Raw genomic sequence first — 18,600 nt, forward strand, 5'->3', positions numbered from 1 at the left:
CAGAAACTACGGCACTCAGTAGACCCTGGTGAAGGAATGGCTGAATTGGTGGAAGCGGTAGGTGGAAGGAGCCAGGATTTAGGAGAACTAATCAAACTAGAGTGCAGCTTCGCAGGGGAGGTCTGATAAGACGCAAAATAAAAATACGAGTAGCCATTTATTGAATGCTTACACCGTGCCAGACACTGCTTCACATGCATAATTTCACTTAATTTGCAAATAACACAAGGAAGTAGAGCGTCTGGTGCTCAGAGATGTTAAGTAACTTGGCCAAAGTCACACCGCTTTTGAACCGAATATTTGAATATGCTGAATGTTTTTGACTCAGAGAAGCTAGATGTTACTACACTACATAAAATATACAAAGTTGGCACACTTGGAATCCAAGGAATCAAAGATGTGGATTTGCTGCATATTTTATGTACATAACATCATCCATTTGAACTAAAAAGAACAGGTGATGAGGCCGACACAGTGGTGGGGTGGGGAAAGGGGTAAAAGATGTTTAGGACTTTGGAAGACCAATTTTTGGACCTCAGGATTTATGTACGTGAGCTCTGTCTTTCCATGGTCAGGCTGGGCAAAGCTGTGCACTAGGTTATTTATTTGGTGGTGAATTCATTCATGAATAAAAGCTCATGTTTGCCTAATTTATGAGAAGCCAGGGCCTGGCTTCATTAGGGAACTTTGACACCAGGATATTAAGTATTTTGTAATAAATAGAGAATAACCATTCTCTATACCCATGCCCACAGGTCACATCTAGTGGTCCGAAGTACACAGAAAAGAATACATGCCTTACACATCGGAGGAAAACAGAAACTGACAAAGAGGTCCCCAAACTCATGCAGTGAGTCCACGAAAAAGGCTCCAGTCCAACTCACACCTGTGTTTAATGTCTTTAAATCAATTTACCTTTTTTAAAAAGGCCTAAATATATTAATTTAAAAGAGGAACACCATAACATTATTTAAAATTGCTTTCCATTTTAATAGGAGGTATTTATAAAATATGCACACTAAAAACAGTATCATGTTATAATCTAGCTAGGTATTGGTATCTGCAGGAAATTGTAAGACTGAGGACTTGGTAAAAATCAGAAGTTAGCCAGTATTGAAGAAGTGATGAAGAGTAACACTGAGAACTTTTATATAATCAGATGAATTCAAAGAGAAGCTCCACTTTCTCATTCTATGATTCAATGTTATTTAAGGTGTTAACCCATGCATCCCTAAAATGTTCTGCTAAGTGTCCACAGGGTGGGGGACTCCTACTTAGAAAGAAGAGATTGAGAGCAGGAAGGTGTTCAGCCTTTTCTGAAAGAGGAGACTCTCACCAGAAGCCCTTAGTGTCACTCTGTCAGTCAATTAACCAGTATGTGTTTAATGCCTACTATTTGGTCAGGTGCTGTGCCAGGCCTAGGAAATACCAAATGACCAAGACTGACTTGGACCCTACCTTCCAGGAGCTTACAGCCCAGTTGTGGTAGGGAGAGACGAAAGATAGATGGCATAGCTGAGTACAGACAGATGCCAGAGAGCTTAGGTGGCTGGGTAGATAGGGAGTCGGGTGGGGCTTCTGCGGCCACAGTGTTCAGGGAACTTTCTGAGGAGTTGACATTTGAGTTGAGATGTGAATGATGAGGAGCCAGCCATGAGGACAGGAAGTTATAAATTTCTAGTGGAAGGCACAGTGGGTCCAGAGAGGCTTTGTGTGAGGGGTAGGCAGGCCAGAAGGAGGGGGAAGCAGAGGGAGGTGAGGTCACCGGCAGTCAGGACACAGAAGCCTACAGGCCATAGTGGGCAGTTGGAATTTTACTCCATTGCAGGTGAAGGTTTCTAAACAAATTTGAGCTTTAAAGAGCTCCCACTAGCTACTGAGTAGTGAACTAAAGCTTAATGTGGTGGTTAGGAGGCCAGTGACCAGGGCTTGCACTAAAGTTGCATCAATGAATGGGATAGGAAAGGCTGGATTTGGGATATAATCCAGAAAGCAAACAAAATGGGCTTATTGTTCTTAAAAGCAAGAATTATACATGTGTTCAAGTCCAGGGCCCAGAAGAGACTTTCCCCTTGAGGTTAAAGAGAATCAAAAAGGAAACAGCTTTCTCCCTATGTAATTTGGTATTACATTAAGGCCTAGGCCCTGCACCACCCAAACCACCTTGAGGACTGCTGCCCCTCCCCCACCCCAGCTCACTGGCTGGAGGAAGAGAAACTGAGCAGGGAGGGACTGGAGGCCTGGGACTGCTGAATACCTAGCTCCGGAGATCTGCTCTGAGAGCACAAACCAACACTTTATGGTGCTTTCATCATACTCTCGTGATTACGGGGTTGGAAAACTGGGACAGGCAGAGTTCCTGGGGACACTGGGATTCCGGCTTCTTGTGGAAAGCAGGGAACCATATCTGGCTGCTCTGGGACAAAAGCTTATACCTGTGTGCTCGGTCCACTGGTTCAGGCAGTGGAAGCAGGCATAGAAGCTGGGAAGCAGGACTCTTTCCTACCCCCAGGCACCAGTACCACCCCCCTGCAACTCCCGACATTGTTTCAAGGGCTGCTCAGCTCCAGAGAGTAGAGCTTCTGGACACTAGAGGGCGCCATATACAAACATGAAACGCCAAAGGAACCTGGTCCAGAGTAAAGTTATTAATACAACTCCTGAGAAAGATTTAAATGATATGGACCTTGTAACTCTTCCTGAAAGGGAGTTCAAAATAAAAATCATTAACATGGTCATGGAGGTACAGAAAGATATTCAAGAACTCAGGAATGAATTCCGGACGGAGATCCAACTGTTGAAGAACACAATGGAGGGCATTAAAAGCAGGTTGCAAATGGTGGAGGAGACCATCATGAAATAGAAACTAGAGAAGAGGAATACAAAGAAGCTGAGGCACAGAGAGAAAACAGGATCTCTAAGAATGAAAGAATATGGAGAGAACTGTGTGACCAATCCAAACAGAACAATATTTGCATTATAGGGGTACCAGAAGAAGAAGACAGAGGGAAAGGGATAGGAAGTGTCTTTGAGGAGGTAATTGCTGAAAACTTCCCCAATCTGGGGAAGGAGATAGTCCCTCAGGCCATGGAGGTGCACAGATCTCCCAACCCAAGGGACCCAAGGAGGACAATGCCAAGACATATAGTAATTAAAATGGCAAAGATCAAGGATAAAGACAGACTATTAAAAGCAGCCAGAGAGTTAGGAGCTAAGATGGCAGTGTGAGTAGAGCAGCGGAAATCTCCTCCCAAAAACATAAATATTTTTGAAAATACAACAAATACAACTATTCCGAAAAGAGAGACCAGAAGACACAGGACAACAGCCAGACTACATCTACACCTGCGAGAGCCCTATGCCTCATGAAGGGGGTAAGATACAAGCCCCAGCCTGGCGGGACCCAAGCACCCCTCACCCCAGCTCCTGGTGGGAGGAGAGGAGTCGGACCAGAAGGGACAGGGAGCCCAGGACTGCTGAACACCCAGCCCCAGCCATCCGCACCGGGAGCACAGACACACAGTGCATGGGGTGCTGGATTCTAGGGAAACAGAGCAGTAAAACCTGCGAGCGGGTCCCCGCAGCCGGTGCCCCTGGGACAAAGAAAAGTGAATGTATTTTGAAAGTCTTAAAGGGACAGGGAACCCACATCTGGACAGTCGTCCCGGGACACTTACCCCAGCAACTGAGAACCCGGGGAACTCTGGGGGGCCTAACCCCTAGGGTAACAGTGCAGCTCCAAGGCCCCTCACGGAGATAAACAGCCTCCCGCCCATTCTCACAGTGGCGCAGCCCTGCCATAGCGGAGCAGCAGCCTAAGAGCTGCCATGCCCATAGCAACCAGGTGCGGAGCTTCCTTCACAGCGGCCAGGCAAAAATCGGAAACCCTGTCTGTGCACAACTGCCCAGCACAACCCGCTAGAGGTCGCTGTTCTCCCAGGAGAGGAAGGCCACAAACTAGCAAGAAGGGACGTTCTCCCAGCTGACAAGTGCCAACTACCCACGACTATATCGCCATGAAAAGGCAGAAGAATTTGACACAGACCAGATTAACCCAGGCAGTCTCCCCTGAAAAGGAATCTGGGGAGACAGACTAACCAGTCTTCCTGAAAAAGAATTTAAAATAAAGGTCTTAAACATGCTGATTGATCTTCAGAGATGCAAGAGCTAAGGAGGGAGAATATACAAATAAAACAATCTCTGAAAGGATTTAAAAGCAGAATGGATGAAATGCAAGAGGCCATTGATGGAATAGAAACCAGAGAACAGGAACACATAGAAGCTGATGCAGAGAGAGATAAAAAGATCTCCAGAAATGAAACAATATTAAGAGAACTGTGTGACCAATCCAATAGGAACAATATCCACATTATAGGGGTACCAGAAGAAGAAGAAGAGAGAAAAAGGGATAGAAAGTGTATTTGAAGAAATAATTACTGAAAACTTCCCCAAACCAGGGGAGGAAATAGTCACTCAGACCACAGAGGTACACAGAACTCCAAACAGAAGGAACCCAAGGAGGACAACACCAAGACACATAATAATTAAAATGGCAAAGATCAAGGACAAGGACAGAGTTTTAAAGGCAGCTAGAGAGAGGAAAAAGGTCACCTACAAAGGAAAACCCATCAGGGTATCATCAGACTTCTCAACAGAAACCCTACAGGCCAGAAGAGAATGGCATGATATATTTAATGCAATGAAACAGAAGGGCCTTGAACCAAGAATACTATATCCAGCACAATTATCATTTAAATATGAAGGAGGGATTAAACAATTCCCAGGCAAGCAAAAGTCGAGGAAATTTGACTCCCACAAATGACCTCTACAGGGTATGTTAGAGGGACTGCTCTAGATGGGAGCACTCCTAAGGCTAAAAAGATGTCACCAGAGAAAATAAAATCACAGCAAAGAAAGCAGACCAACCAAATACTAACTAAAGGCAAAAAATAAAATCAACTATACACAAAAGCAGGCAAAGGAAACACAAAAGAGCACAGGATAAAACACCCAACATGTAAAGAATGGAGGAGGAGGAGAAATAAGAACGGAGAGAAATAATCACCAGACAGTGTTTATAATAGCTCAACAAGCGAGTTAAGTTAGACAGAAAGATACTAAAGAAGCGAACCTTGAACCTTTGGTAACCACGAATCTAAAGCCTGCAATGGCAGTAAGTACATATCTTTCAATGATCACCCTAAATGTAAATGTACTGAATGCACCAATCAAAAGACACAGAGTAATAGAATGGATAAACAAGCAAGACCCATCTATATGCTGCTTACAAAAGACTCACCTCAAACCCAAAGATATGCACAGATTAAAAGTCAACGGATGGAAAAAGATATTTCATGCAAACAACAAGGAGAAAAAAGCAGGTGTTGCAGTACTAGTATCAGAAAAATAGACTTCAAAATAAAGAAAGTAATAAGAGATAAAGAAGGACATTACATAATGATAAAGGGCTCAGTCCAACAAGAGGATATAATCACTATAAATATATATATGCACCCAACACAGGAGCACCAGCATATGTGAAACAAATACTAACAATTAAACAAGGAAGTAGAATGCAATGCACTCATTTTAGGACACTTCAACACACCACTCACTCCAAAGGACAGATCCACCAGACAGAAAATAAGTAAGGACACAGAGGCACTGAACAACACAACCAAATCAAAATAGAGATCAAGCAATATATGGAAACAAATGACAACAACAACACAAAGCCCCAAGTTCTGTGAGACACAGAGAAAGCAGTCTTAAATGGAAAGTATATAGCAATCCAGGCATATTTAAAGAAGGAAGAACAATCCCAAATGAACAGTCTAATGCCACAATTAATGAAATTGGAAAAAGAAGAATAAATGAGGCCTAAAGTCAGCAGAAGGAGGGACATAATAAAGATCAGAGAAGAAATAAATAAAATTGAGAAGAATAAAACAATAGAAAAAATCAGTAAAACGAAGAGCTGGTTCTTTGAGAAAATTAACAAAATAGATAAACATCTAGCCAGACTTATTAAGAGAAAAAGAGAATCAACACATATCAACAGAATCAGAAAGGAGAAAGGAAAAATCACGACGGACCCCAGAGAAATACAAAGAATTATTAGAGAATACTATGAAAACCTATATGCTAACAAGCTGGAAAACCTAGAAGTGGACAACTTCCTAGAAAAATACAACCTTCCAAGACTAACCAAGAAAGAAACAGAAAATCTAAACAAACCAATTACCAGCAAAGAAATTGAAGCAGTAATCAAAAAACTACTCAATAACAAAACCCCTGGGCCAGATGGATTTACCTCGGAATTTTATCAGACATACAGAGAAGATGTAATACCCATTCTCGTTAAAGTTTTCCAAAAAACAGAAGAGGAGGGAATACTACCAAACTCATTCTATGAAGCCAACATCAGCCTAATACCAAAACCAGGCAAAGACCCCACCAAAAAAGATAATTACATACCAATATCCCTGATGAACATAGATGCAAAAATACTCAACAAAATATTAGCAAACTGAATTCAAAAACACATCAGAAGGATCATACACCATGACCAAGGGGTCTCATCCCAGAGATGCAAGGATGGTACAACATTCAAAAATCCATCAACATCATCCACCACATAAACAAAAAAAAGGACAAAAACCACATGATCATCTCCATAGATGCTGAAAAAGCATTCGAAAAAATTCAACATCCATTCATGATAAAAGCTCTCAGCAAAATGGGCATAGAGAGCAAATACCTCAACATAATAAAGGCCATATATGATAAACCCACAGCCAACATCATACTTAACAGCAAGCAGCTGAAAGCTTTTCCATTAAGATCGGGAACCAGACAGGGATGCCCACTCTCCCCACTGTTATTCAACATAGTACTGGAGGTCCTAGCCACGGCAATCAAACAAAACAAAGAAATACAAGGAACCCAGACTGGTAATGAAGAAGTCAAACTGTCACTATTTGCAGATGACACTGATATTGTACATAAAAAACCGTAAAGAATCCACTCCAAAACTACTAGAACTAATATCTGAATTCAGCAAAGTTGCAGGATACAAAATTAATACACAGAAATCTGTAGCTTTCCTATACACTAACGATGAACTAGCAGAAAGAGAAATCAGGAAAACAATTCCATTCACAATTGCATCAAAAAGAATAAAATACCTAGGAATAAACCTAACCAAGGAAGTGAAAGACCTATGCACTGGAAACTACAAGACACTCTTAAGAGAAATTAAAGAGGACACTAATACATGGAAATTCATCCCATGCTCTCAGGTAGGAAGAATTAATATCATCAAAATGACCATCCTGCCTAAAGCAATTTACAGAGTCAATGCAATCTCTATCAAAGTACAAACAGCATTCTTCAACAAAATGGAACAAATCCTTCTAAAATTCATATGGAAACACCAAAGACCCCCAATAGCCAAAGCAATCCTGAGAAGGAAGAATAAAGTGGGGGGATCTCACTTCCCAACTTCAAGCTCTACAACAAAGCCACAGTAATCAAGACAATTTGGTACTGGCACAAGTACAGACCCACAGATCAGTGGAACAGAATAGAGAGTCCAGATATTAACCCAAATATATATGGTCAATTAATATATGATAAAGGAGCCATGGACATTCAATGGGGAAATGACAGCTTCTTCAACAGCCTAGTGTTGGCAAAACTGGACAGCTACAGGTAAGAGAATGAAACTGGATCACTGTCTAACCCCATACACAAAATAAATTCGAAACGGATCAAAGACCTGAATGTAAGTCATGAAACCAAAGAACTCTTAGAAAAAAACATAGGCAAAAATCTCTTGAACATATACATGAGCAACTTCTTCATGAACATATCTCCCTGGACAAGGGAAACAAAAGCAAAAATGAACAAGTGGGACTATATCAAGCTGAAAAGCTTCTGTACAGCAAAGGACACCATCAATAGAACAAAAACGCATCCTACAGTATGGCAGAATATATTCATAAATGACAGATCCGATAAGGGGTTGACATCCAAAATATATAAGGAGCTCACGCATCTCAACAAACAAAAAGCAAACAATCCAATTAAAAAATCGGCAGAGGAGCTGAACAGACAGTTCTCCAAAGAAGAAATTCAGATGGCCAACAGACACATGAAAAGATGCTCCACATCATTTATCATCAGAGAAATGCAAATTAAAACCAGAAAGAGATATCACCTCACACCAGTAAGGATGGCCACCATCCAAAAGACAAACAACAACAAATGTTGGCAAGGTTGTGGAGAAAGGGGAACCCTCCTAAACTGCTGGTGGGAATGTAATTTAGTTCAACCATTGTGGAAAGCAGTATGGAGGTTCCTCAAAAAACTAAAAATAGAAACCATTTGACCCAGGAATTCCACTCCTAGGAATCTATGCTAAGAACGCAGCAGCCCAGTTTGAAAAAGACATATGCACCCCTATGTTTATCGCAGCACTGTTTACAATAGCCAAGAAATGGAAGCAACCTAAGTGTCCATCAGTAGATTAATGGATAAAGAAGATGTGGTACCTATACAGAATGGAATATTATTCAGCCATAAGAAGAAAAGACATCCTACCATTTGCAACAACATGGATGGAGCTAGAGGGTATTATGCTCAGTGAAATAAGCCAGGTGGAGAAAGACAAGTACCAAATGATTTCACTCATCTGTGGAGTATAAGAACAAAGGAAAAACTGAAAAAACAAAACAGCAGCAGACTCACAGAACCCAAGGATGTGAGACAGGGACTCACAAAGAGACAATAAATCAGCCTACCTTGAGGGCAGGGCAGACAGTATGACTGATATGTGCCCAGGGACTGTGGGCTTAAACAGTAGGGTGAGGGCCTCCAGAAAAAGCAAAGCAAGATATTTACAGTCAAAGCAATGTAACAATGTAAAGTCCCTATCGAAACTCTTTGTTCAGCATTATGCAAAGTCAAGGTCACACTAATTCTCTAGGGTAAAGATACAAGACTAGGAATATAGACATCTTCAGTGAGATCAGTTAAAGGTCAAAAGGCCAGGAGCAACTTGGCCTGGAATGTTTGAGTGTTCCACAAGGGTATCTCAGCATAACCCGTGACTTCAGTGTCAACAGCCCTAGCAAACAGACAGCAACCCAGCCCACCTTGAGGGCAGGGCAGGTGGCACAAGTTCACAGCCTAAGCCCTCAGTTCCCAAAAATCCTCAACTACCTATAAATCCCCTAGACAATGCACCACCCCGGGCTGTCTTGTCCCCTCCTGGCATGAGCCAGGAGCTCTGTCCTCTCACTGTCTCTCTCAGTAAAAGCCTCTCCCTGGCTCTCCTACCTTGACTGTTTGCTAAGTTCATTCTTCGGCTCTGGAAACAAGAACCCTGGCATCAGAGACTAACAGTTACCAAAGGGAAAAGGACTGGGAAGGATGGGTGGAAAGGGAGGGATAAGGGGGGAAAAGGGGCATTACAATTAGCAGACATAATGTAGGTCCAGGGCACGGGGAGGGCTGTATAGCACAGAGAAGACAAGTAGTGATTCTATAGCATCCTACTATGCTGATGGACAGTGACTGTAATGGGGTTTGTGGCGGGGACTTGATAATGGGGGAAGTCTAGTAACCATAATGTTGCTCATGTAATTGTACATTAATGATACCCCCCCCCAAAAAAAAGCCCAGCAGGTGTTAACAGGCCCTTAGAGAATCACCCAGTTCTCACTTCCCATTTTGCAGATCAGGAAATTGAGGCCCAGAGAGTGGAAAGGGCTTGCCCCAATCACATGGTAATGAATGGCAGATCCAGCGCAAATGGTTCCTGACCACACTGCTCAAGGCCTAAACCACAGAGGAGCTTGGGAAGGCAGTGTAGCTTGGGATGAGAGCCAAGGGCAGTGTTCTTCACCCCGATGCAGGCCTGAGAGGTGGCCCACTGTGAGGGTGGAGAAACTGAGGCTCTGAGCCTCCAGTGGCCAGACAAGCCTGGTTGCAGAAGAGAAAGAAGGCTGAGCTACCATGTGGGCTTTGCTGCTGTTCTGGAGCTGGGACTCTGTGCCCAGGAACAGGAGGGGTGGGAGGACAGGAGAAGACAGAGGTGGTCCTACCCAGGAACTGCAGGGAAGGTGTCAGCATCAGTTCCCCCAGACTCTGAAATCTGGAAGTTCCCTGAGGTTGAGGCAAAGTTAGGGGATGGAGGCAGTGACAGCCTCTGGGCTCCTTCCCAGAAAAAAAAAGAAAAAAGATTGCCTTTTTAAAACCCAAGAGGTTAAGTACAGTTCTTAAATTCTTTAGCAAAGAGACAATAAATCAGCCTACCTTGAGGGCAGGGCAGGCAGTATGATTGATATGCTCCCAGATGAGGAAGCTGCTATGCTGGGAAAAAATCTGCAGTAAATTTCTTGTGTTACATTTTGCAGAATTACCTAGACTGATGAGAAAAGAGACTAATGTCTCATCAAGAATGAACATTCTAAGACCACTTCACAAGTCCACACCCCTAGCCCTTTATCAAATTTCTAAAAATCCTCAACCACCTATAAATCCCCTAGACAACACAGAACTATGGACTCTCTTGTCCCCTCATGGCCTGAGCCAGGAGCTTTGTCCTCTCACTTTTATCGCTAAATAAAAGCCTCTCTCTTGCTCTCTTACCTTGAGTGTTTGTGAAGTTCATTCCTCGACTCTGCGAACAAGAACCCCAGTATCGACTGGACCTACCTTGGGGGAAACACTATGAGCCCTTGTTAGACTGGCTAAGGTGAGCCTGCAGGAAGTTCGGGAAGGGGAACCCAGAGATGCTCCATCTGGAGGCAGCTGACTAGTGCAGTCTCAGGAAAGGTCTAGGCTCTGCTTGACCCACAAGGCCTCTGTGCCACAGGCTTGTCCTGCCGTGAGGCCTGGGGCTCTACCTTTAGTTCCCCTCGTTACCCAGTCCTTGGCTGTGGCGAGTAGTCAAGTGTAACCTCTTGGGTGACCGAGTACACGTCAGCAGGGGCAATTCCCCAGAAAAAGGAGAGACCAACACCCACAGCACTTGGGGGAATGGGCAACCTAGCCAGGTCAAGGGCATCTGGGTGGTTTATATATCGCCTCCAAAACAGGCTAGAAATCCAATAAACTCTTCAACCGTACTGCCACCACCCTGATCCACACCGTTGTTTGTCACCTGGGACACTTGAAAGCCTTCTCACTGCCTCCACACGTACCCCTGCAAACAGATCTACATCTAATACATAGCCAAGGTGGTCCTCAAAACCTGTTGGTCTTATCCCCACACTTGAAAGGTACAATGACAGTAAAATTCAAATTCTTCACTAGACCTACAGAAGTGGCCGTTACTTTACTTTGCCCATCTGTCCCCTTGCTGTGTTTTGACTACACTGGTTTTGTTTCCGGACTGCTCACATCTTTTCTACCCCAGGGTCTTAAACAGTTTTTTTCTGCCTGCTGTGTTCTTCCTTCTTTATGCCTGATTCTGTTTATCCTCAGGTCTTAAATTTCACTTTCTCTAGGTTTGCCCTTACCTTTCAATCTCTTTGCCTAGTTAATTTGTCAGATATAACTTCAAATATTTTTCTCAGCTACAGCAGATCCCCTTATGCTCATACCACTCTGCATTTCACATCTATCGCATTTATTGTAATTTATATTTCTATTTATTTGACTCTCAAAAAGTCTTACTTTCTTAAGTTACAAGTGTTCCAGAACCATGTGTTTTGTCTGCTGCTATGTGTTAGGTACTAGGCATTTAGCAAGTACGGAATAAACAACTAGGTGATTAAATGAATGAATCAATCAGGCACCCTGCAAGTCATAAAACGGGTCAGCTATGATCTTTAGACTACCAGCTTTAGGAGGCAAATATTCACAGATCCACAAGATATGTTTTATAAAGGTGGCACGTATAGAATGTCATGTTTCAGGGAGCCAAGAACAAGGAGGCCATGCCAGGGGTGAAGTTTGCCAGATGACAGAGTACAGGCAGACCCAGGCTGGAAGATGAAGAGATGTGAGGAGGGAGAGGAGGGAAGGTAGCTGGAGATGATGTGTGCAGGTAGGCAGGATCGGGGGGCTCTGCTGTGTCCCACCAAGGAGTCGGGGATCTGTCTGATCTCTGCTTCCCAAAGCATGCTCACAGAAAAGCATGAATCTCACAAGGTTTGGTTTGGCTTTTGATAAACACCGAGCACTTTCTGAGTTAAAACATACTCCCAAGTGTGTATATGTGTGTTGTCTCATTTATTTTCACGTTTTCCCCATTCACAGATGATCAACCAGGCTCCGAGGTGAGAGAGAGCTCACTTGAGGTCAAAGTTAATAAAAGATGGAGCCAATGTTCTGACTCAACAGCTGGAAACAGCAATTTCTTAAATATTCCAACTTAAAATGCCAATTTAATTTGGAAAATGTTGAGTTCATCAAGGACACTTCTTCAAACTTTAACTTTCAAACTTAAGCAAAAGGTTTTGTCTCATTAGTGGACTGTGAAATAAATTTAGTGGGTTGGGATCAACATAAAAAAGTATGTCATACACCTGAAACCAGTAATAATGTCAACTATATTTCAATTAAAAAAAGATTTAAAAAAATAAAAGCAACAGAACATACCAGAAGGCATCACACAGTCCATACAACTTTTGTTTTATCTATACACTTAACCATTCTAGAAAGCTAGCCTAAAATGTGACGGCACACCAGGCTGCCAGGGTACTAAGGAAAGTGGCCTTTCTTTGACTCACTGAATTTGAATTTGGGGAATAACTGATTCTTGGCCCAGGGGGCTATTTGTCTAAGACTCCTTCTAAGGCTTGTTTACTGTCAATCTTGTTCTCTTTTAATGAGACTATTTCAACTGCTGTTTGATTAGGACACAGCTTTTTTTTTTTCTTTGAGGAGACAATGAATTATTTATTTTCCTTTGTTCACTTTCCTATATTTCCAAAGTATTCTAAGTGATGGATATGCTCTATGCTTTCTTTTTTTTTTTTGGTATTATTAATCTACAATTACATGAGGAACATTGTTTTCAGGACACTGCTTTTTAAAGCTAAATGTGTCTTTTCCCAAAACTTGTCACATGTTCAGATTGAGATCACACAAAATTATATTTCTGATTGTAAGTGTATGGACTTCGGAGAAAAATTGGTAAACACATTAAAAGATTAAAATTGACAGTAATACTACCACCCAAAGAGACACAATATTATACCCATTTCTGTGCCATGTTTTTTCTATTGAGGTGATTTTCTTCAGAAAAATGGGATACTATTGGCAGCATTTTATGTTAACATTTTCGATCCTTAAATATATTGATAATTTTTAATGGTTGTTCTTCATCGTAAGGACAGCCAATAATTTAGCCAGTATCCGTGGGGCACATTTTCAGTTTTTCCCTTTAAACACTGCTGTGAAGATCCCTGTAATTAATTTTTTGCAAATGTCCATAACTTATTTATGCTAAATCCTTGAAAGTGGCATTTCTAGGTCAGAGGGTGTAATATTTTTAAGATTTGTTACATGTTGTAAAATTGTTCTCCTGAATTTGTACCAATTTGCCCTCCTACTCACTGTGTATACACATTTTTTGACCCATTAGGCTCTTTTGTTGTGACATGTCTGGCTCCCTGTATTTATTTTGTGGCCCAAGGAGGGAAAGGAGGACGAGCTAAGCACCACTTAAGGCGATCTTGGGCAATGTGATCCTTTTCTGCCTCAATTCACTCATCTGAAAAGTAGAGAATAATTGGATTCCCCACTTCACAGGACTGTAGGGAGGATTAAATAGACTAATAAACATAATGTATTTAACACTATGCCCAACATATAGTAGTGGCATTTATCACCATTCCCAGTGTTACCTTCCTTTCACTGTTTGTTCAGCAAATGCTGCCTTTCACCTTAGCAAATGAAGACACATGTAAAAGCCAACCCATTGGTCTTGGCATTCTATGTATTCTTGTGTAAGCATTCGCTATAATGAGGTAGTTTCCCCACTCTCCCTCTCAGTTCTCTTCCACTCCTAAAAACATCTAAGTCGCCAGGAGCCTCTGGGTCACTTCTAACCACTAGATGGCCGAGCTGTAGGGTGGTTATTTCCTTAGGCAAGCAAACACTTGAGCCTCTAATATGGTATTTCCGGGCTGGAAAATCAACAGGAAATTCTGTGGCAAAGAGCTCTGCCAAAACAGTCGTTCCAAGGCAGGGAACGGTAAACCGATCAATTTGCCCGGGCCTGTACTACATCCCGCAGCCTCCGCATGCAGTCGGGGCCGCAGGCAGGTCGCTCTGACTCGGCCTCTGGGTCACTGAGCCAAGGGGCCCAGGTGTGACCCTATGTGAGAGAACCAGACATACAAAAATTTGCACTTCCAAAGCAGCTGGGCCATTTATTGGCATTTGGAAAACACTTCTTTAAACAAGGGGGAGGAGGACCCTTGGGACTAAAGTCTCACCCACTTTCATGAAAACTTGCGACCAAACTCTCCATCATCTGTACGCAGCTTAATCATGAACAGGAGCCAAGTATTCACGTTAAATAACCTGAGCCAAACGTCCCACCACGAGATAATAAAGACAAAGCTGCGGGGAGGGCAGGGGCGCAACGTTGGCGCCCTACTCTGCCATGTTTCAAACACAAAAGACCCTAACAATTCCTCAGTGTGGAACAAAACCGCTTCCCACTGTCTCTCCAGGCAGTCATTTAATTATCAATAGTCCAAGAGGTAAGAAAATGTCGGGGGAGACAGGGGCGTACCCTTCGGCTCCGCGCGTGGACTTGCAGCTGAGGGGCCAAGCCCTTTCCTGGGGAGAGCGCCCTGAGGAGCCCACGCATCAGGTCTCGGCCCTCCGTCTATGAAATGCAGCCGCGGGGGGCCACGTCCACTAGGCCTCCAGGTCGAAGTCGTCGCGCTCCTCGTTGTACTCCAGCACGTGCCGCCTGATCTTGGACGAGTCAACCCAGGTGACGTAGTCCTCCATGCTGCGCGTGACCAGGAAGGCGGGGTCGGTGACCACGTCCGGGCCCACGCGCACGTGGCCCTGCTCCACGAAGGCCACGGCGGCCTGGAGGTGCTGCGCCATGCGCAGTTTAAGGAGCACGGTGGGCAGGCGGCGGCGGCAGAAAGATGAGGCCGTGACGAAGTCGCAGAGCTCCAGCGAGCCGCGCGTGGGCACCAGGCCGAGGGCATACAGCTTGTCCAGCAGCGCGGCCGAAGCGCGCACACGGAACGGGTCTCTCTCGGGCAGGTCGCGCAGGCGCCGCGCCAGCTCACGCACGGCACGGCTCAACTGGTTGTAGCGCGTGTAGTCCTCGCGCCGCTGCAGCCGATACCGCCGCAACACGCGCAGCTCGTGCAGATTGTGGTCGGTGACCTCCCAGTTCAGGAAGTCCACCTGCTTCAGCAGCTTCTGCTCGTGGAACTTAAGCTTCCGCACCATGACGGCGACTCCGGGTGCCGCAAGGCTGCAGGCTGAGGGCGCCTTTCCCAGCCGGGGAGACTTCCGCCTCAGCGCCCGAGGGCCCGGGGAACCCTGGGCCAATGAAGGAGAGGCCCAGTGCCACGCCCTCGATCTCCATTGGTCAGAGTGGGGTTTCGCTTCACATCTGTGTCTCGCGTTTCTTCTCTTCACGTTCCCGAGGGGAGGAGCATCTGAAGCGCCTGAAAGAGGCGGGGGCTGGGGGCGGGGCCCGAAGCAAGTCTGCGCGGCCCTTACTTTGCAAGAATACATTCCTGGTCTGATCATGTCCTTTGGTTCATAGTTTTTCTGCCTTTCAAGGACTCTCAGAAGAGTCTCCCCGACAGGAACTAAAGAGGCCAGTTCCGGGCAGGAGGGGTGACCGCCACGCTGGTTTGATTGGGTTTACTGTGTTGACTGACCGTTGGGATCCTCCCATTTCGTGGGGAGCCGCCTCGAGCTGGGGGTTCCCCGCCGCTCGCCAGCGCAGGTCTTTCGCCAGGCGGGCGAACGGTTCCTCGCTGCCAAGTGGGGCTGGGCGCCGCCGAACCTATGAAATACTGATTCCCGGGCCACTTCCTTCACTTAAAGGGACTCGGGGTCTACACGGGACCCACCTGGAAATCTGTATCGCTAACAAGAATGCAGGTGATTCATAAAACCCAGCAAGTGTGAGAAACTGGGATAACAAGTGCAAGTCCTGATCCTTAGTCCGAGCTCAAACGAATTAGCCTGACGGGGTGGATTTCTGGTCATCGAGTACTGAGTTAACAAATTTCACGTGGTGTCGGCTAGTTGTATCTATAGATTACACCTGAGTGCAGTGCTACAGGGCTCTCGCCTCTCTATTTGCCCAGGCCTTTGACGCCCCCTAGCTTCTTGTCTGATCATTTTGTTTTATTTCTGTATACATTTCATTGTCTTTTTAAATATAATACTTGCTATATGGAAAATAATGTAAGTAGCATATGTTAATTATAAAGTATAATGAATACTTATGAACTGAACAGGCAGTTTATGAAAACGTCATAAGGACCATTTCAATTACCTGTTCCAGCCGCCTTCCAGTCAGAGGTAAAGTACCTACTCTCCTAAATTTTGAATTTACTTTTCCCTTTTGTTTCAAAAGAAAAATAGTTTTATCATTAAACATGCATCCCTAAATATATTGAGAACCTTCTAACTCAAAGTATAGCCTTACTCAAAGCAGAGAGCTTGTTGGAAATGCAGAATTTCAGGCCCCATTCCTGACCTACAGACAGAGAATCTGCATTTAACAAGATCCCCAGGTAATGTGTATATACACTGGCATTTAAGAAGTGTTGCTTAGAAAAGATCACACCATATGGGGTTTATTATATGTAGCTGTAGTTTTTTTTATTACTGCATAACATTCCATCATTTGGCTCTATCCAAGTTATTAATCATTTTTTCTGTTGGTATTTTTTGGAAGGGACTATTTTTAGCAGTGCTACTAACATTCTTATAGGTCTCCTGTTGCATTAAGCAGTGGCTTCTGGTATACCTCTTGGAGCAGAATTGTTGAGTTTTAAAGTACGTGCATGCTCACCCTTACTAGATATTGCTAAATTGTTTTCCAAAGGGGTTGTGCCAATTTATACTCCTGGCAGTGCATGAGAATTACTCCCTTTGCTCCTCATTCTCACCAATGCTGTTTGTTCTTTTTTTTTAAAGATGTTTGCCAATCTGGTGAGTGTGTGATAGTATTTCATTGTGATTTTAATTTGCATTTCTCTTATAAATAAAGGTTTCATACGTGTTTCATCCTCTGTGTAATGCATCTTCATGTCTTTTGTTTATTTTTCTATTGGATTGTGAGGTAAGTGGAATAATGGCCCACCAAAGACTTCCACCCAGAACCTGTTAATATGTTAACTCACATGACAAAAGGGATTTGGCAAATGTGATTAATATAGGGATCTTGAGATGGTGAGATTATTCTGGATTATCTGGATGAGTCCCATGTAATCACAAGGGGCTTTATAAGTGAAAGAGGGAGTTGGAAGAGTCAGAGGAGATGGGATGATGAAAGCATAAGTCTGATGTGATTGCTGGCTTTGAAGATGAAAGGGGCTAGGAGCAGAGGAATGTGGGCAGCCTCTAGAAGTTAGAAAAGGCAAGGAACGGATTTTTCCCCTAGTGCCTCTAGAGGCTCACACAGCCTCTAAGAAACACAGTCCTGCTGACACCTTGATTTTAGCCCAGTGAGATCTAGGTCTCCAATGTATTTCTAGATTCTGATCTCTAGTACTGTAAAAGACCAAATTTGTGTTATTTTCTGCCATTAAGTTTGTGGTAATTTGTTACAGCTGCAAGAGAAAACTAATTGCTTGCTTTTTTTCTAATTGATTTGAAGATGTTCTTTCTATATTCTGGATATTAATCCTTAACCAGTTACATGTGGTGCAAATATATTCTCTAAGTTTGCATTGCATGCTCAGCCCAGCCTCACTCTCTCTATCCTCAGCCCTTACTCAACATATTTGCAGCAGGATTCTTGGTAAACTTCTTTCTTCCCAGAAAATAAACATAATAAATAAGTCAAACTATACGTGTCAGCAGGTGGTAAGTATTATAAAACAAAACTGAGCCAGATATAGGAGAGCTTGGGGCAAAGATGGGCTGTAATTTTAAATAGGTCGTGACAGGGTAGGTCTTATTGAGAAGGTGATACTTTATAGGGGTTTAGCCATGTGGCTGTCTAGCAGAAGAGCATTTCAAAAAGAAGAAACAGTGCAAATGCATTAAGACAGAAATGTGCCTGGCATGTGAGAAGAGGAATAACAGAGCCATCTTGGCTGGAGCAGAGTGAGCTAGGTCGGAAGGACAGTGGGCTCAGAGTCTCATAAACCTGTAAGGACTTTGGGTTTTATGTTGAGTGAGATGAGGATACTGAAGGGCTCTGAGAGAGGACTGACATCTAACTTATGTTTTAGAAGGATCACTCTGACTGCTGTGTTGAGAACAGGGGTGGAAACTGAACAGACCATTAGGAAGCTGTTGCAGTGATTCACCCAGATGGTGTCTGGGACCAGGACAGCAGTCCCAGGATGCTGGTAAGAGAAGAATCCCAGGGTGGGAGAGTCCCGGCTCAGGCGTCCTCCTTGCAACCCTGCACTT

At 43.8% G+C, this 18,600-nt stretch overlaps 1 protein-coding gene across 1 annotated transcript; it reads right to left on the reverse strand.

Moving 5' to 3' along the window:
* Positions 1–12,544: 12,544 nt before the first annotated feature.
* On the reverse strand, positions 12,545–15,619 carry IMP3 (IMP U3 small nucleolar ribonucleoprotein 3). The gene has a single exon (XM_037010207.2). It carries the CDS (start codon positions 15,439–15,441, stop codon positions 14,887–14,889), a length of 555 nt encoding a protein of 184 aa, XP_036866102.1. The 5' UTR covers positions 15,442–15,619; the 3' UTR covers positions 12,545–14,886.
* Between the last annotated feature and the right edge of the window lie 2,981 nt (positions 15,620–18,600).

Source organism: Manis javanica, chromosome 8 (assembly GCF_040802235.1).
Source record: "Manis javanica isolate MJ-LG chromosome 8, MJ_LKY, whole genome shotgun sequence".
NCBI lineage: Eukaryota > Metazoa > Chordata > Mammalia > Pholidota > Manidae > Manis > Manis javanica.

Bases quoted from the DNA above. Each gene is read 5' to 3' on its own strand.
- IMP3 (XM_037010207.2), bottom strand. From the start codon at position 15,441: ATGGTGCGGAAGCTTAAGTTCCACGAGCAGAAGCTGCTGAAGCAGGTG.